The sequence below is a fragment of the Danio rerio genome, chromosome 16 (genome assembly GCF_049306965.1).
Source record: "Danio rerio strain Tuebingen ecotype United States chromosome 16, GRCz12tu, whole genome shotgun sequence".
NCBI classification, from domain to species: domain Eukaryota; kingdom Metazoa; phylum Chordata; class Actinopteri; order Cypriniformes; family Danionidae; genus Danio; species Danio rerio.
The window spans coordinates 47,480,465-47,501,334 of NC_133191.1; the positions used below are offsets into that span (position 1 = coordinate 47,480,465).

General features: G+C 33.3%; 1 protein-coding gene across 1 annotated transcript; it reads right to left on the reverse strand.

The window, feature by feature from the left end:
* Nucleotides 1-1,966: 1,966 nt before the first annotated feature.
* Nucleotides 1,967-20,205, reverse strand: sema4aa (sema domain, immunoglobulin domain (Ig), transmembrane domain (TM) and short cytoplasmic domain, (semaphorin) 4Aa). Its single transcript, XM_009292609.5, has 14 exons — nucleotides 20,045-20,205; nucleotides 14,240-14,400; nucleotides 14,069-14,125; nucleotides 11,500-11,595; nucleotides 11,298-11,391; nucleotides 9,693-9,815; nucleotides 9,333-9,466; nucleotides 8,584-8,765; nucleotides 8,347-8,488; nucleotides 6,863-7,052; nucleotides 6,639-6,754; nucleotides 6,321-6,484; nucleotides 5,510-5,574; nucleotides 1,967-2,970 (listed from the first exon to the last, which is right to left on the reverse strand). Exons 1-14 carry the CDS (start codon nucleotides 20,142-20,144, stop codon nucleotides 2,375-2,377), a joined length of 2,220 nt encoding a protein of 739 aa, XP_009290884.1. The 5' UTR covers nucleotides 20,145-20,205; the 3' UTR covers nucleotides 1,967-2,374.
* Nucleotides 20,206-20,870: the final 665 nt, after the last annotated feature.

Consider the following 20,870-nt stretch of genomic DNA (forward strand, 5'->3'; position numbering starts at 1 on the left):
TGATGACAGATTTTTTTATTGTTCTTTTTTTGTAACCACTCATGAAAATGAACCATAGTTATATTACAGTCTAAGTGTTTTAACAATGTATTTGGTGCATAAGTTCTATTTGTACAAGCTTTAACTACAAGAGTTAAATTATGGCTGTAGCAAATCCATAAAATTTGTGCAGACTTAAGTTTAACTACAGTAATAATGATTTTCCTTTGTGTGTTTGTTTTATTTGTAGTAAAACCATGGTTAATTTTTTGTAGGGCACAATTTATGATGGGACTAAAACATGTGACCTTTACTTTGGCTCACATCTAAAAAGCAATCACAAAAAAATACTCCTAAATGCTAAAATGATCTGATATTTATGTTTTGCGTTTAAAACAGCCACAAGTCTGGCCAACATCAGGGAGAAAAAGAAGTCAAGAAATTTTAAAGAAATAAATTTCTGATAGGCCGTTGAAAATAAGTGGGATTTTTAAGCCAGTCTACCAGTGACACGATGCAGAAGTACCTTAAATACTCGTTAAAGAGGTAGAAAAATTAAAAATAAAAACCCTAAAAATAAAAATATACTCCCCCTCAAGTTGTTTATGACCTTTATGAGTTTTTTTTATATATTAAACACGAGCAGATATTCTGAAGCTGGAAACTGGTAACCACTGACATCAATAGTAGGAAAAAATAATACTAAAAAAGAAATAAAAATATGTCAGTGGTTACCAGTTTCCAGCATGTTGCTAAATCTTACTAGATCTTGCTAGATCTTTACTTTGGCTCACATCAAAATAGCAATCAGAAAAAAAATACTCATAATTGCAAATTATGCTTAATTGCCTTAGGGACTTATTATATTTTGTCTTTAAACAAATGTAATGACATTAAATGAGCGACTTTAGCTTGTTGACAAGCCTTGGCTTCATTCATTCATTTTCCTACAGCTTAGGATCTGATTAATCAGAGGTCGCCACAGTGGAATGAACTGCTGACTATTCCAGCATATATTTTTGCCCTTCCTGCCACAACCCAGTACTGGGAAACATACACTCTCGCATTCACACACTATAGCCAATTTAGTTTATTCAATTCACCTATAGCACATGTATCTGGACAGGAAACCGGAGCACTCCAACATGCAAACTCCACACAGAAATGCCAACTGACCCAGCCGGGACTCAGCGACTTTCTTGCTGTGAGGTGACAGTGCTAACCATTGAGCCACTGTGCCACTTGCCTTGGCTTCGATGAACAATTAAAGTGAGATAGATAGTTATTCATACAAACAAACAAACAAAGAAAAAAAATAATTAACATTAATTGCAAAAGTCATTTAGCATTTTCCTGAGTTATTAATTATAAACTTTAAAGTAGACGCCCATTGAATCAAGGCTTTGAGTCTCACAGTGTTTACAATATTCACTGTATAAATGTCCCATATTGCATTATTATTTAAAATCTTTTAATGAAATGTTTGTCCACTCAAAGTCTTTTAGAAACGTTTTGTCAGCTGAACATTGAGACGAGTTGTTTTAAATGAGTACACCTCATTTACAAAATAATATATTTTTTTTTATCCAGTGCATATGTAGGCAATGTATTTTGGTGCAGTTGAACAAAACAGATTTATTAAACAGATATATTTACTAAAAATTATATGTTTCAGTTTACTATAATCTACTATGTGATGCTGCTTTGACACAATCTACATTGTAAAAGTGCTAAACAAATAAAGAGGAATTGAATTGAATATTTAAGTCACCAAACATGTTTAGAAATTGAAAGATAATACAATTAAATTCAAGAAAAATTTTGCAAAAAAAGAAAAAAAGAAAAAATGTAACATTATAATATTTGTTGTTTCTTTTGATTTTTCCTTTTAATGCATTTAAAAATATATTTTAGATAGATAAGATATATTTATATAGATATAGATATAGATATATTTAGATATATTTTATATTTAAAATAGATTTGTGAGGGGTGTATTCATTTATGCTGAGCACTTAATCGACAAATCTATCAGTTGGGTTGAATAATGTTTTTTAAATACAATTTTTGGATTTGTACATATTTGACCCAATGTTGCATTAAGACAACCCAGCATTTTTAGAGTGTATGTTAAAGTTCTATTAAGACTTTAAATGGTACAAACAAGTCTTCATTCATGTGTCAGAGCTGACTAACCCTGTTTTTAGATAAAATAATATGATTACATTAAATATCACACATATCAAAAATGATTTTAAATCCCATGACCCATATTAAACCCATTACACCGATCCCCTCTGATTCATTTCGAAGCGTAAACGTTGTTATTTTCCAAACTGTGGATCAAGAATGACTCATCCAGCACCCTGATACAGCTCTTTTAGCTCTGCTTTTGTTACAGTTCTGTCTGGCAGATTTTGTCCGACTCTGTGCCTTTCTGAGGCTGCTCCTGAGGTAAAATTTTGTTGCACCTCTTGCCATTCCTCCACAGGACCACAAAAAAAGCCAGTATGCAGAAACAAAAAATGACAAAAAAGATGCAGACAGCGACCATTTCAGAGTAGTAGCTCTTCTGTGAGATGCACAGAGTGTCTTTTCCAGCATCGTGATAAGTGCTGGCTTGTTTTTCCTCGCTCCTGTCATTTATTTTTTCTTCATTTATAGGTTCAGATTCATCAAGCTCAATTGTGGTGAAGTCAATGTGCTCAGGCTGCTGGTGTGATGGAGACATGCGAGATCGAGGAACCACAGGGAGATTTACAGAAAAGGTGGCGATGGTTTGCTGAAAGCCCAGCTCCTCAGACACGCAGCGGTAGGTGTTTGTGGTCTCTAGAGAGACGGGGAAGACCAGACTGCCATCCGTCCACTGCAGGTACGGGAACTGGGGAACGAGGCTGTTGTTTGAGAATCTCCAGGTCATCTTCGCCAGTTTGGATTTTGACTGACAGGGCAGGACCACAATTTCATTCAAGTGTGCAGTCTTGAACAACACTGGAGAAAGACAGACAGTTCAGAAGTTTTACAGTTAGATATTAATATTTATTCACTTTGCAGATGCTTTCATTCAAAATGACATAGAGTTCATCATAATGAGGCAATCAACAAGTGTGTTTTGGACTTTACAAGCTAGACGACAATCAGAGTTATTTTATTTATATTTATTGTGAATGAATTATATTATTATATTTTAATTTAAATGTAAACGGTTAAAGGTCAATGTAAAAGTTTATATAAACTGAAATTAAAATCTGTAAGGGGAAACTTTTAAACTTTGCTTAATGTAAAATATATATACACTCACTGGCCACTTTATTAGGTACACATTACTATTTACTGGGATGGACCCTCTTTTGTCTTCAGAACTGCCTTAATCCTTCATGGCATAGATTCAACAAGGTACTGGTAATATTCCTCAAGAGATTTTGGTCCATATTGACATGAAAGCATCACACAGTTGCTGCAGATTTATTGGCTGCACATCAGGCCCGGATTGGCTAATCGGGAGGAGCGAAAGAATTCCTGGTGGGCCGGGCCGTTTTTTTTGGCCGTGAGGGCCGGTGTCCCTAGCTTCAGACTCTGTTGCTCTCAGCAGTCGCACTTTTTTCATTTATTTATTTGACCACAGCCTCACTCTTTTTATTCATTATTTTGCAGCAGCTCCGCTCTTTTTATCTGTTTTCTTACAGCTTCGTGAGCAAGATGCAGCCTGCAGGTTAATGATGATGTAGCGGTTCAGTGGTGATGTGTTGTGGTCCAGTGGTCAGCATGTTGCGTTATGGCGCTGCTGACCTGGTTTCGAATCTCAACTGAGTAATTTATTTATTTATTTTTTTCATTTTTATTGTTAAGACATTTAATACTGTTAGGATTGTTGAACATTTGAAGTTCTAAAGCAGCTGTTTTCTTGAAAAAGACATGATAGTCCATTAGAAACTGATTTGGATATGACGTTATTTTAAAATAGTCAGTTGTGAACTGAGGTGGGCCGATCTGAGGCTTGAAACTTCAGGGCTGAAAAGGAGTCCCACTCCGGCCCTGCTGAACATCCATGATGTGAATCTTCTGTTCCAACACATCTCAAAGGTGCTCTATTGAGTTGAGTTCTGGTGACCGTGGAGGCCATTTGAGCACAGTGAACTCATTGTCATGTTCAAGAACAAGTCTGACATGATTTGCGCTTTTTTACATGGCATGTTATCCTGCTGGAAGTAGCCATCAGAAGATAGGTACACTGTAGTCATAAAGGGATGGACATGATCAGCAACAATACTCAGGTAGGCTGTGGCATTGACACGATGCTCAATTGGTACCAATGGGCCCAAAGTGTGCCAAGGAAATATCCCCCCCACCATTTCACCACCACCACCAGCCTGAACCGTTACAAAGCAGGACGCATCCATGCTTTCATGCTGTTGATGCCTAAATCTGACCCACCATCCGAATGTGGCAGCAAAAATCGAGACTCATCAGACCAGGCAACATTTTTTCCAATCTTCTATTGTCCACATTTGTCGAGCCTGCGTGAATTGTAGCCTCAGTTTCCTGCTCTTAGCTGACAAGTGTGGCACCTGGTGTGGTCTTCTGCTGCTGTAGCCCATCTGCTTCAAGGTTCGACGTTCTGTGCGTTCAGAGTTGCTCTTCTGCAGACCTCGGTTGTAACGAGTGCTTATTTGAGTTACTGTTGCCTTACTATTAGCTCAAACCAGTCTGGCCATTCTCCTCTCACCTCTGCATCAACAAGGCATTTGTGCCAACAGAACTGCCGCTCACTGGAAATTTTCTCTTTTTTGGACCATTCTCTGTAAACCCTAAAGATGGTTGTGCGTGAAAATCCCAGTAGATCAGCAGTTTCTGAAATACTGAGACCAGTCCATCTGGCACCAACAACTATGCCATGTTCAAAGTCTCTTAAATCACCTTTCATCCACATCCTGATGCTTGGTTAAAACTGCAGCAGATCGTCTTGACCATGTCTACATACATGCCTAAATGCACTGAGTTGCTGCCATGTGATTGGCTGATTAGAAATTTTTCTTAACTAGCAGTTGGACAGGTGTACCTAAAAAAGTGACCGGTAAGTATATATATATATATATATATATATATATATATATATATATATATATATATATATATATATATATATATATATATATATATATATATATATATATATATATATATATATTATTTTTTATTGTATTTAATTACAAAACAAAAAGAAATCTAAACATCCTGTTTTAGTTTGTATATCAAATTTTATGTTTACTTTGTGCATCAAAATTAACTTTATGTATCAATAAAAAGAATATCAAATGCAGGTTAACTGTCTAACTAATAACTTTACTAAAGATAAGATGCTTGAAAACCTCTTTTCAGCTATTACCCACAAATTTTATGATTTATTTTTACAGGAATTAAGATACTTCTTGCACCTTCACATAAAAAGTGTGATAAAACAAATTGGGGTTGAGCTAAAAATAAACATCTAAGGTCTACAAATCATTTGGTTCTCACAGAAGCGGTTTACCTGCAGCAGTATTTCTGAACTCTATACACTGTTCTGTGACATTTCCTCTTTCCACGTCCTGCCGCCTGTGTTTGAGACACAAAAACATAAGAATAGTACAGTGGTATCTGTTATTTCAGATAAAAGGACTTAAAAACTAGGGCTTTTTTCTTGTGTTGTTATTGCTAACACTAAAACTAGTTTATACACATACATTTTTAAAAACGTTTTCATTAATTCAATTAAAACACAAATATACAACCCCAAATTAGAAAAAGTTGGGACAGTATGGTAAAAAAAATAAAGTAGTGATTTCCAAATTTACTTTGATTTGTATTTCATTATATTATTATATTATATAGTTTTAAATAAATTTAAAATCATTAGTTTTTAGATGAAAAATGTAAATTAATTAATTAATTAATTAAATAAACAGACAGACAGACTAATTAATAAATTAAATTAAATTAAATTAAATTAAATAATTCAATTAAATTAAAGTAAGGGCATCTGCTGCTTAAAACATAGTTGGTGGTTCATTTCGCTGTGGCGACCCCTGCTAAATAAGCCGAAGGGAAATAAATGAATAAACATTAAAATCAAATTAAACAATTTATGATTGTTGCCTTGAAATCTTAGCTAAATAGAAAATGAAAGCTAAATAAACTATTAAAAATGAACTAAACTATTAATCAAATAAAGCTTAATTGAAAATACTGAAACTTCAGTAAAATACTAGTAAAATACAGTAAAATCCAGAGAATACCCACTTTGTGACCATAATAGAGATAATTTCATAAGATCAGACGTTGGTGCAGAAGTGTGAACTCACAGGGTAGACTTTGTTTCAGACACAGCAGTGCAGGCTCTGGTCTCTGTGTCCCAGGCACAGAACGGGTCACGTGCCAATACACACTCTGCACAGTTTGGATAAGCTGAACAGTTTGACAGCGGCACTCTGAACACTCCCTCAGAAGAGCCGATGAACAGCACACTCTGGAGATTCAAACAGAGCAGGACATGATGTGCATCTATTGTACATCTAATAAAATATGACTCAATTTCAAGACCAAGCATTGTTTTATTAGAATGAAACAGAATAGATCAAAATGATAACCAGGTAAAGAGGGGAAAGAGAATGCTTTAAAACCTTGCTTTTGGACAGGAGGATGTTTTTCGCAATCTGTGGCTGCTTAAAAATCTGAATCTCCTCGATGATATGAGGACCTTCAGCAAGCAGGACCACTTTATGAAGAAATCCAGACTCTAAAGAAAATATTCATGAGCAGAAATGGGCAACAGGGAAAAGTCTGGACATACAGAAACATAGGATAAAATAAGAATACTGTAAACCAGAAAAGACTGTATGTTCACCGGTGAGCAGGTACAGGATGGTGTAAGTTTGTCCATCTACAGCTTGAGCCCTGTGAACAGCTAGACGAGTATATTGCTCTTCTGCGGAGGACAGAAGCAGTGTTTTATCCATTGGATGCACAACGTTTTCGGTCAGGAAGCTCTTTTTCACTCTGTTCAACACGCTGTCAGTGTCATTAAATAATCCACACTGTGAAAACATGAGAGAAATCCGGTTATAGGGTTATGCCATTTTTAGACGTTAACCCATGTACTGTATCCTTCTGGCTCAGTTGAATGAAATATTGTTAATAAACAACAACACAGACTTCATGAGGAGTGTCATTAATAGTCATTAATAGTTGTTTCTTTTTACTGTGTTCATTAAAAAAGATATATATTAAATACAATGTCTGTATTCCAGCCATTTATGGGCCAAAGCTTAGATTTTGTTTAGAAAGAAAATGTATTAAGTGAAAGTTAAGTGTCTACTTTAATGTTAAAAATAACTTTTGGGGAAATTAAATGTCCTTAAACATTCAGAGTAACAAATATTCATGAAAAATATACAAAGTAATAATAATAATAATATGAAATAATATTATAATATTGTATAATTTAATAATGCTATAATAAACAGCATTATATATATATATATATATATATATATATATATATATATATATATATATATATATATATATATATATTCTGTTTAAAGGAGAGAAGTTTCAAATCATAAAAGTTTTAATCATAAAAGTAAATCATAAATTAAATCATAATAGTTTCTTTGTCATGATGACAGTAAATAATATTTTACTAGATATTTTTCAAGACACTTCTAAGTGACATTTAAAGCCTAACTAGGTTAATTAGATTAACTAGGCAGGTTAGAGTAATTAGGCAAGTTATTGTATAACGATGGTTTGTCCTGTAGACAGTAAAAAAAAAATTTAATTTAGTGCTTAAATGGGCTAATAATTTTGTCCTTAAAATGGTGTTTGAGAAATTTATAACTGCTTTTATTCTAGCCGAAATAAAACAAATAAGACTCTCTCCAGAAAAAAACATATTATCAAACACTGTGAACATTTCCTTGCTCTGTTAAACATCATTTTGGAGATATAAAAAAAATATATAAAAATAAAAGGGAGGGTTAATAATTCTGACTTCAACTGTATATATATATATATATATATATATATATATATATATATATATAAATAAATAAATAAATATATATATATATATATATATATATATATATATATATATATATATATATATATATATATATATATATATATATATATATATATATATATATAGTAAAATATATCTAATATGGTACAAATAAATACAAATAAAATAAACAATAAAGTAATATTTTTTTAAACTTGAATTATGTTTATAACTATTTATAATTATTTATAATTATTTTTTTTCCTCAACTAAATTTAGGAAGATTCGTGAAGTTACAGATTACATCTCTCTCAGTCTGTTACCTTGCCGAGTTTGCCGTCTGTATTTGGCTGAGGTGACCAGTGATTTCCTCTCAAGTCGAATGTCTTGTAATTCCCTGAAAACGCAGCTTTAATATCCGTCAGACTGAAAGCACACACCGCTGACAGACCAGATGAAACCGACCTGAATAAGAGAAACATGGGAAGAAAATGTTTAAACAGAAAACCCAAGACCTTTCAGAACAGTATGATGGAGCATTTGCTAGAAATGTTTGTCACCGTTGTGAAGTGAAGACCCCGTAGAACAGCGTCTTGTCTGGAGAATCACTGTCGGATGGGGAAAGTTTGACAATATCCTGAAGTTTGTTGAACTGAAGATCTTCTCCTTGTTGGCAGACCAGCTGAGCCTTAGCAAAAGATGTCCATCGTCTTTGTAAGGTGAGGGTTCCTCCATTGTCATCCTGATATAAAGAATTACGTCATTAAAAATTTAGTTTTGAGGAGCCTATAAAACAGACAAGCTCAAACGCTTCCTTCTTGTGCTGCTTCGGTGTTTTATGACTCAAATGAGAGGACAGGTTAAATATAAGTTATTATAGTTCTTATATTAGGTCCCTTTTCTGCCTAACATTAGAAAAAAAAATTAATAAAGAGTCAATTAATTATCGTTACAGTTGAAGTGCAGTACCATCACAGACAGAAAGGTGGCATTATTCATAAAAAATATAAAAACTAATAAAACCTTTTTCTCAAGGCTAAAATATCACATCATTTTATATCATGTTTGCTAATAAATACTTTAAGTAAACATCTGTGCACATCATTATTTTATCCGTGTGGATAATGAACGTTGTATTAAGAATAAGATGAAATATACTACAGCAATCAGCTTACTTTGTTATTTCCTGAATACTCGAAAATAGTAATAATAAATTGAATAATAGTAAAGACTCGTATGTCATAAGTCATATGTTTATGTGACCATAAGGGTTACTTGATTAAGGGTTAATTATTACTGTAAGTCTTACCGTGCAGACCTGTGCCACACGAGACACAGTAAAAGAGTTTCCAAAATAGTCTCCGCTCAAGTCCCCATTCTCAGTAAAAAACAGCAGGATCTTCCCTTCACTGGCGACATGTGTTGAGCTTATGAATACAGGCTCTAAGACAAAAAACAAAAAGGAACTTATTCAATCTATAAAAATAGTAGCCTATGTTTGCTCAAGGTTACTGTAATCACCCATGAAGGAGTTTTGTAAAGTAAACTCAAATCAAACCAACAACTCCTGTGTCAGCCTATATTAAAGTAAGGACATCAAGAACATTTGCCTTGTATGTGTTATTAGCATCATGGCAGCATTAATATTTTTACAGAAAAACAAACAAACCCTGTAGCAATTTCGGTACAGTCTCAAGCTCCAAGTTGTTGTGTGTTCCTCTACTATGACAGCGAGAAATTACGTTTTTGTCCCCGAAGAAGCCGACATTGGTTGCTGTATACAGCTCTCCATCTGTAAACAAAGAGGTCATCATTTTAAAAATCAGCTTTAATTCAAGGCTTGTTTGCGTTTATGGGGTTCGCTTAAATGTGTTTGTTCTATGTTTGAAATAAAATCTCAATATTGTTTGCATTGTTTTATTTTAGTTTTGTGTCATCCACCTAAAAACAGTCTTTTAACTTTCTGATTATACTGTATGAAGCCCCTCCCTAAAAAATAAACAATGGCCTCTGATTGGTCAGATGGATCAGTGTGCCCTGATTGGCTAATTATTTTGTGCATGTTTAAAGAAATATAATGGCCAGGGGTGGGATTTATGTACATTTTAGGGTTTGTGATGTCACCAGCCAACCAAACTTAGTGAAGTTTATTAACTAATTTCGAGAAGATTACGTGCTTATGATTGACCACAGCTGGTGCTGCGTAAGCACTTCATGATTCACCAGATGATTCCTAAGTCACTATAAATAAGCATAGTTTCTTACCTCAGTCATCTTTGTATTGAAGAATCTCCCCTTCCACTCCTACCTCTCCTCCTTTTCCTTAATTGACCGGCACGGCGGCCCAATGATTAGCTCTGTTACCTCACAGCAAGAATGCAACTGGTCATAGTCTTTAACAGTCCAGTTGACATTTTTGTGCAGAGTTTGCATGTTTCCACCATGCTTGCGTGGGTTTCCCCAGGGTTCCCTGGTTTCCTCCCACAGTCCAAAAACATGCGACATAGGTGAATTGACCAAACCAAATTAGCACGATAGATGAGCTCTTAATCAACAGTATATCTCTCCGTAGCAATCCCAATTATGGCAATCATTAGCCATAAATAAGCAGGGGAGTTATCGAGACCTACCGGAGCTCAAACTCCTTGGAAACGGGAGGGAGCCCAGGACTCAATGATCTTATGAGCTCAGGGCTCTCTCCTGGGACAGCACGCCAAACATGCTTTATACTGTAATCAACCATTAGCTAAGTGTGAACTTTTGAAATATTGTAGTTTCTACCCGCCATTCAAAAAAGCTAAATTTTAAAAAGCTAATTTTGTAAAAGCTTTAAACTTTGAGCATCTTTTGAGCTTAAACTAAGCATCATACCTTGGCAGATGTTGTTTACACCTAAACACCAAGACAACACACTTACTAAAGCTAAAAAGTCAAATTTATTATGAAAGATGAATCTGTGGTACATTTTTATCTGAGCCCTCCTGTAAAAGGTCGCTACAAAATAACAGAGTCTCGACAACATGCAAATAGCAGAAAGATAGGGTAGCCTTTTGATCAGATCTCTGAAAATGTTATGTAAAAATTTAAAATCACATTAAAAAAGGGCCTCACATAAAATCTACCCAACCCAAATAAAAACTATTCAATACTCAATTGAGTCTTTTTCCTCAGATATGTATCATAGTATGTACATTATTGTACAGTAGTATGATTTCATGCTGACTTTGTGTGTGAATGCATTAGATATGATCTTTGAGCTGACGTGTTTTCTCACCAACAATGATGGCTGTGTTCCTCTGCGTGGAGCTGAAGGGACAGCAGTTTTTGGCATCTTTTTTGTCGATGTTTGCATTCAGAGAACTTGCTGGCTAAAACAGAGATGTCCAGTCTGAGCAGTGACAGTCCATCCCTCAAGTAATAATTCATTTATCCTCATTTATTGATCTGTGTAATTTATGTGGTTTTATTTGACTTACAATGATGATTGCTTGTGGTTTATATGCATTTGTCCCGCAGGCGTAGAGGTGTGTAGAGTTGAAAAACTGTAGAATACTGATGAAGTTTCCACAGTCCTGTGTGGAGAAGTATAAAATGTCAAAATTAAGAGGTATCTTAAAATGAATATCAAGCTTGTTTAAAGTCTCTTTAATGGCATTAAGGGTCAATCATTTGATGATTGCCATTTGTCTGGATCTGTAATGTAACTTTTTTCTGCTTTTTTCCTAAATAAATGACAATTGGTCAGAATAAGAGGGTCATTCCATCAAAATGTTGATGTCTTAACTCTTAAAATTATATATTTGTATATAAAATTATAATATTATATGGCAATTCATTTTATAGATTTAAAAAACATGTCATCAAAACAAAAAATAGGTTTTACTTAAACACATAAACATAAATTGTAAATACAAAGAAACAGAGTATTTTCTGTTTTATTCAAATAGTATTATTTTGGTTAAGATACAGTTGACTTTAGAAATATTAACCCCTTGTACATTTTTCTCCATTTTTTGTTTAACAGAGAGAAGATTATTTTAACACATTTCTAAACGGATTACTTTTAATAGCTAATTTCTAACTGATTTCTTTTTTCTTTGCTATGATAACAGTACATAATATCTTACTAGAGTTTTTTAGGATACTAGTACACCCCCCCAAAAAAAACTCATTGTGAACATAATTTAATTGAGGGCAGAATTTCCATCCACTAAATTTGTTTTGCACCATCTATATATACAGTTGAAGTCAGAATTATTAGTCCCCCTGTTGATTTTTTTTGAAAAAAAAATTCTGTTTGAAATTTCTGCTTGAAGGAGAGAATATTTTTTCAACACATTTCTAAACATAATGGTTTTAATAACTCATTTCTATAACTGATTTATTTGATCTTTGCCATGATGACAGTACATAAAATTTTACTAGATAAGCCGAATAGAAAATGAATGAATGAATGAATATATATATATATATATATATATATATATATATATATATATATATATATATATATATATATATATATATATATATATATATTTCGTATGAATATTTTTAATTACAGTTAAGTGCAATTGAGTTGGACCAACATGATTTTATCAAATAAAAGTTTAAATACATTTATGTTTTTATTTAACTTAAACTCAAAGGTCAAATAATATCATGTATGCACATTATGTGTTGTACATTTTGAAGTCTTTTGAAGTTATCCTAAATAAACTATAAGAGACATTAAGCAAATTTAATGAGTTACATATACAGTTGATTGAGACTTGAGATTGTATTCAGCTTAAAGTAAGATTTAAAGGCTTAATTACGTTAATTAGGCAGGTTAGGGTAATTAGGCAACTTATTGTTCTGGTTTGTTCTGTAGACTAAAATATATTGTTATATGAAAAATATAGTGTTTAGGGGCTAATAATATTGACCTTAAAATGATTTTAAAAGATTTAAAACTGCTTTTATTCTAACTGCAATAAAACAAATAAGACTTCCTACAGAAGAAAAAAAAAAAGAATATATATACATGAGAAAGAGAGAGCGAGAGAGAAACACACACACACACCTAGATGATTATAAATGAATCATTGTAAACATACTGATTATTATTGTTTTTATTACTGTTTTATCCTAAAAATGTACAGTTTATTCTGATCTATTTTTGTATTGATTTGTATGAATAATTAATGTTGAATAATAATATAATATATTGAATGTTAATGTGATATATTGAATAATATTATGTATTGTTGATATTCTATTTAATTATTATATATATATATTTTTTTTTTGCTACTACTACTATTTACTGTATGTTTTGTTTTGTTTTTTATTATATATGTATGTTACTTTTTATGTAAATTTTATAACTACTTTGGCAATGCATTTGTAACAATTGTCATGCCTATAAAGCAATTATTGAATTGAATTAAGAGAGAGAGAGAGAGAGAGAGAGAGAGAGAGAGAGAGAGAGAGCACAATTGGACATATGGTATATTTTATATAATGTTTATTTATAATTGATTTCTAATTATATATAATTTCTAATTTCTAATTATATATATATATATATATATATATATATATATATATATATATATATATATATATGTGTGTGTATATATATATATATATATATATATATATATATATATATATATATATATATATATATATATATATATATATATATATATATATATATATGTGTATATATATATATGTGTGTGTATATATATATATATATATATATATATATATATATATATATATATATATATATATATATATATATTTATAATTATATATATTATATACATATACCACTAACTGTACCCAAAAAACTAACAAAAAAAAAAACTTTCCTTCTTAGACCTTACAGACCTGAAACTTGCCTATAGCACTTATTCATTGTTGCTCTTATAGTTGTGTAAATTGCTTCCTTGTCCTCATTTGTAAGTCGCTTTGGATAAAAGCATCTGCTAAATGACTAAATGTAAAAATTGTAATTTTTTTGTGTAGAATAACATTAGCAGTGCCACATACCAGCTTTGATGCCACTCTACAGGTTTTTGTTTGGTCTGAAGATGGTGTCCATTTCAACTGTAAAAACATTTTAACTATGAATATTATGTTGTAAAATGTTCTCCAAGTCTAGTACAGTCTTCATCATGCCAAAATGAGATTTCATTTTGTAAACTGAAATATCTGGATCACCTCATCTTTGAGTGTAATACTATCAGACTGACTGACGTCCAGAGAGAACAAAGCGTCTCGAGCGCCAACAAACAATGTGTCTTCATCTGTGCTGAGCAGCAGAGTGGAGGTGTTTTTCAGTGTAGAGCTGCTGTAGATGCCCAACACACGCTCTGAACTTCCTGTGGAAACACAAAAACAACAACCGACGGGTTATGTTTGGAGATCAGTGATGTGACTCTACGACTGCACTGAACTCATTTCCATTTTTCACTTTGAAGTTGATTATTTATTCACTATAATGCACAGCTATGACTGATTCATGTCACACGCGTATTTATGCACCCTTAGCAACACAAACAATCAATATGCTGTCAACACTAAAAGGTTGCAGGGGCTGTTTCATTGCACAGACTAAGACTAGACGCTTCTGTTTGGATGAACAGTTTTTTTACTGATTTGTTTGTAAACCCATGTTTAGTTTTAATAAGGTTACATAAGACATTCAAGAGGAGAAATTAAGAAATCTTATTCCATACTACGATATTACAGTACACAATTTTGGCTTTTAAATTATTATTTAGAAAATAACTTAACAAATCGACATCCATAGTAAATGGCACTCATCAAAAAGAAGTTGTTGTCTAACACTAGTGCATAAGTGTTTCAAGTTGACACAACGTTGAGTCAAATTGATTTTTTATTTTAGTTGAGATACATGAATAAACGTAATCGTAAATATGAACACAGGACTAGATAAAAGAGCTATTTTAAACCACCAGATGCAGGCCCGGATAGGCTAATCGGGAGGACCGGAAGAATTCCCGGTGGGCTGGTCTATTTTTTTTTGGCCGCATTGGCCAGTGTCCTTAGCCCCAGACTCTGTTGCTCTCAGCAGTCGCACTTTTTTCATTTATTTATTTATTTGACCACAGCCTCACTCTTTTTATTCATTATTTTGCCGCAGCTTCGCTCTTTTTATCTATTTTCTTACAGCTTCGTGAGCAAGATGAAGCCTCCAGGTTAATGATGATGTAACGGTTCAGTGGTGATGTGTTGTGGTCCAGTGGTCAGCATGTTGCGTTATGACGCTGCTGACCCGGTTTCGAATCTTAACTGAGTAATTTATTATTATTATTATTTTTTTTTTATTGTTAAGACATTTAATACTGTTAGGGTTGTTGAACATTTGAAGTTCTAAAGCAGCTGTTTTCTTGAAAAAGACGTGATAGTCCATTAGAAACGGATTTGGATATGACGTTATTTTAATATAGTCAGTCGTGAACTGAGGTGGGCCGGTCTAATGCTTGAATCTCCAGGGCTGAAAAGGAGTCCCACTCCGGCCCTGCCAAATTCATTTAAACCTAACATGATAATCTAACTATTCTAACTGCTATCTTTACATGTACCTGAATTATACACATAACCCAAGAGAGACTATGCAATTACTTTTACATCTACATCAAGACAGAACAATGTTGTGCAAGATATTGTGCAAACATGAAAACAAGTAGTGCAACATGATTTGTGGTTCATTCACTGGTAAACATTGTTTTCATTGTCGTTATCCTTGTAGAACGCAGTTTAAGTATCTGCATATACAGAGAAAAGTGTTTCTACAAGTGGTTTGTCAAGCCCACTCACCTGTGTGAAGCACACTCAGAAATGCACAGTCATTTTAATACAGTTATGCCTGGCATCCACGTTTGTGTTATATTTTAGTATAAAACCTTTTAAAATGCATGTATGGCTATTCACAATTACTCTCTGATTGGTCGTGTATCATTCTCTGATATGCATGGCTCCTCTCATATTGCCATTATATACTTGCAGTACACTTCAAGTACGGATTTTGACATACTATATGCCTGCCCAGTGAACATGAAAGGCATGATTATCATTCAGAAACGTGGTAAAGATGGCAGTATAGACAAGGAGTGTTTTTACACTAGTATGAATGCAGCCTAAGAGCATCTACTGTAGTTCACGCTGGGCAAAACACACAAGTAAATGTGTTGTAAAAAAATATTGTCTGCATAAATTTCTTAAATGATTCTCACTAGTCTAATCGAAATGTGGCTAAATAAAGTCTTCTCATGCAGGAAAACCAATGCTGTGTGTGATTGCTTAAGGAAGCCCACAGTTATACTGTATGTGTAGATGGTTTTTTTTTAAGCATTTTCATTTTCAGGTACTGTATGTTTATTAAGTTACACTGTTTACTGACACATTAATATAGACAATATTTTCATACAACACCAGTGCTTTCAATTCTATATCTTAAATCTACATTTTATGATTTACTATATCACAACAAACAAATACATTTATTATTGTGACCAATCGTCAATTTATACATGCAAAACTTAAATCTGAAAATATGAAGAAATCAGACTGGCACTTTTACATATTCACACTTTTTTATCATTTTTAATATTCATAACTTGCTGTTGACTTTTAAATTGTGTTTACATTTCACAGTTTTGCAATGAACCCTCAACACTGACACTCCTTTCCTCTTTTTGATCTGCGGAAACAGGCACAACCCATGTGCTGAGGTTTAGTAATCCTGCACAAACAGAAATGTCACCCAGAGTGTCTTATAAGAGGATGTTAACACTAGATTATACTATAAATCAATGTTCTTAATCTTTGTCCTGGAGGGCCAGTGTCCTGCAAATTTGAACTCAATTCCCAATCAGAAACACCTGGGCCAGCTTATCAAACTCTAACTAGGGTTCTAGAAATATCCTTGCTAGTGTTTTGAGGCAAGTTGGAGCTAAAAACTGCAGCACATCAGACCATCAGGACCGAGTTTAAGAACCCTTGATGTAAATTATAACATAGTAAAGTGGCCGGTCAGTGTATATATATATATATATATATATATATATATATATATATATATATATATATATATATATATATGCACACACACACACACCGGCCACTTTATTAGATACACCTTACTAGTGGACCCCCTTTTGCCTTCAGAACTGCCTTAATCCTTTGTGGCGTAGATTCAACAAGGTACTGGAAATATTACTCAGAGATTTTAGTACATATTGACATGAAATTATCACACAGTTGTGGCAGATTTGTCAGCTGCACATCCATGATGCGAATCTCCCATTCCACCACATCCCAGAGGTGCTCTATTGGATTGAGATCAGGTGACTGTGGAGGTTATTTGAGTACAGTGAATTTTTTGTCATGTTCAAGAACCAGTCTGAGATAATTCGCGCTTTATGGCATGCAGTGTTATTCTGCTGGAAGTAGCCATCAGAAAATGGTAACACTTTGGTCATAAAGGGATGGACAGCGTCAGCAACAATACTCAGGCTGTGACATTTGCACGATGGCAAATTGGTACTAATGGGCCCAAAGAGTACCAAGAAAATATCCCCCAAGACCATTACACCACCACGAGCCTGAACTGTTGTTAGAAGGCAGGATGGATCCATGCTTTTATGTTGACACTAAATTCTGACCCTACCAACTGAATGTCGTAATTTATTCCTATGATACAAAGCTGAATTTTCAACACCTATACACTAAGCTACAGTGTCAATTAATCTTTCATAGATCCTTCTAATATGCTGATAAAATTTGTTGCTCATTTAATAATATTAATTTTGAAAACAATTATGCTGCTTAATATTTATGTGTACACCAGAATGTTTTGATTAATAGAGAGTTCAAAAGAGCAAAAATGATTCTAATAATTTTACTGCCAATTTTGATCAGTTTGATGCATCTTTGCTGAATAAATGCATCAAATAAAAGCCCAAACTTCAGTGTTTATTAGAAGAAGCATGACAAAAACATTTCAAAGCAGTTCCTCTTTCAAGTGCAGCCACATATATTAGTTATAAGTAAAACGCAGCAGAGAGTGTACAATTTCTTTTTTCATGAGAAATCCACTTATCTAAATTGAGCTTTTCACCATGCATGTCTTCAGTGATGAACTGAGCTCAGAAACCGTGTGGTTGGTATGATCGGCTAGCGGTGGTTTCCACCATCAGAACCCTGCAACGTTTAGACCATTTGCAGAACAACAGTAATGGGTAATAATAACAAACAAAACCACAACTCACAAGTTAAGAGAATCATGGTTGCAAAACATGCACAGAAATAGTGTTTGCCAAACATGACTCAATTGGTGAAGTTATTCTACGCTAAAAAATTGTAAGATTAATCTCATAATAATGCAATCATATTCAAAAACGGTTTGTAGTTCACAAATAAAGCCTATTTTATTATTATTTTTGTATATTATTAATATTTTATTATGTTGTTTAGAAGTCATGTTAACAATTTGTCATTTATTCATTAAGGAAATTTTATTTTTTGATAGTTGAAATAGTTAACCAGGGCCATTCCAAAACCTGTATAAACAACATTACCCTACTTCCATTTTTACATTAATAATTAATGCAAAACGTTAATAATTAATGCTAATAATTACATTAAAAATTAACCATGTGTTAAGAATCAATGCGGAGAATTAATAAAATGCCCCTTTATAAACCCTGGGTTAGTGTCTTTATTTTTGGTGTCAATACCAGGTTTAGAAACAGGGTTACCACAAGTTTTACTTGCCTTTATGAAATTTAACACTGACAAATGAAACCCAAAGTATTACTATTTAAAACTAAAACTTTCCATATTTTGTGATTCATGTTTTAATATGCTTTTGAATTGCGTCATGGCATCTTGATCTTTCTTCCAACAACTTTAACCTTTGGAAGCTCAAAAAGGTGACTTTTATTAACGCTTTTAATAGTTTAAAGCAGGGGTCACCAAACTTGCTCCTGGAGGGCCGGTGTCCTGCAGATTTTAGCTCCTACCCTAATCAAAAACACCTGAACAAGCTAATTAAGGTCTTACTTGGTATACTTAAAACACCCAGGTAGGTGTGTTGAGGCAAGTTGGAGCTAAACCTTGCGGGGACACCGGCCTTCCAGGACCTTGATTGGTGACCCGTGGTTTAAACTGTTATATTGTCAGTGTTGGTGTTGCACTGTAAATTGCAAATTGTACATTTCCTGATATTTTACAGACTTGTTTATCTCTTAATGTTATTTCTTGTACATTATATGATTTCAAACTACTAAAATGTCAAAAAAGTCACTTTGTTAAACTGTAGAGTTGAATTTTCAGCATCAAAATTTGACAGAGCAGAGATCAACATCCTATAATGCAATTACCATTATATATATGAAAATAAACAGAAAAAAAAAACTTGTGAAGCACAAAATATGGAAAGTGTTAATTAACAGATATTTTTCCACTGTAAGTAGGTGGAGGTAAAACTGGTTAAACAAATGATGTTCAATTTATTATTTTTTTGTTTGGCTTTACTACACTTTTAATACAATAAATGTGCAAAGCATGAAGCAAAAGAAAACACATTAAAAATACTCTTTCACAGCTGAAAAGGCCATTCAACATAACATTTTATAGCAGTATATAAATGAAGAATGAAAAACGTTAACATCCAATGCTGCATTAGTAGTCCAGTCTGTGACAATGACCATGCATATATGCAAATAAGAACATTAACACAAGTTTGGGATTGTACAGTGTCAAAATAGCTTTTTATGGGGTTAAAATAGTTGTTTAAGATGATGATAATCCGGGTTTATGAAAGTTTGAAAACCCTGATTTTGTCAGAAATGCAGTCACAAATGACGAATAAAAATCCTGTTCTGGTTTCTGGAGCTCAAGCATGTCTACCAGCATATCCTCAACTTGCACATCTGGCAATTACTATATATCCCCAAATATATCTTATTACCATAAAGCTATCAGAGCTTCACTTACCACGGGCGAATGAGACGCGAGGACGCACTGAAGCTTGAGATGGATCTATTAATCCCAAGAAGATGACTTTAAACATCCAGATCCCAAACAATGCTGCCATGCTGACAGATGTTTGAGGAAAAAAATAACCTTATGATCAGTTCGTGAAACAGAGTGTGACTGGATTTCACTTCCTCTGAACAGCCCTCTTTGAACACAACAGGAAGGAAGATTTAAAACCTCAAACCACTTAGAGTTTAGGCTCCATGCTCTTCCTTCACTGAACACTTTATGCTAATGGCCTTTCACCAGACAGCAGCACGGAATGAGTCACAAGCAATTGAATTATATTATTATCAAGATATCTTTCAATATTAGTGCGTTTCCGTTTATGTCTCAGTTGGATGTGGAAAATGTGTGATTTGATTAATAAATGTCTTATTCCTAAAGATAACATGAGCAGAAAGGTTCTTTTAATGGGATATTTTAGTTTGCGTGGGGGCGGGACAACCTGTCAATCATATGAGATCACAACAATAGTAAACAACAACAATCCAATCAGCTTGCTTTGAAGGAAATCAAATACTGGCATACATCTTCTCCTGTACGCTGTAAACAGTTTCTGTATTTTGTGATTCACCAGTGTTTTGTTTATGGTCGTAAATTGCATCATAGGATGTGGATCTCTGCTCTGTCGACTTTTGATGTTGAAATTTCAACTCTACAGATTATTACAGTGACTTTTATTGACATTTTAGTAGTTTGAAATAATATAATGTATAAGAAATAATATATAGAGTGAAGTGAGTCTGTAAAATATCAGAAAAATGAACAGGCAGTTTATTAA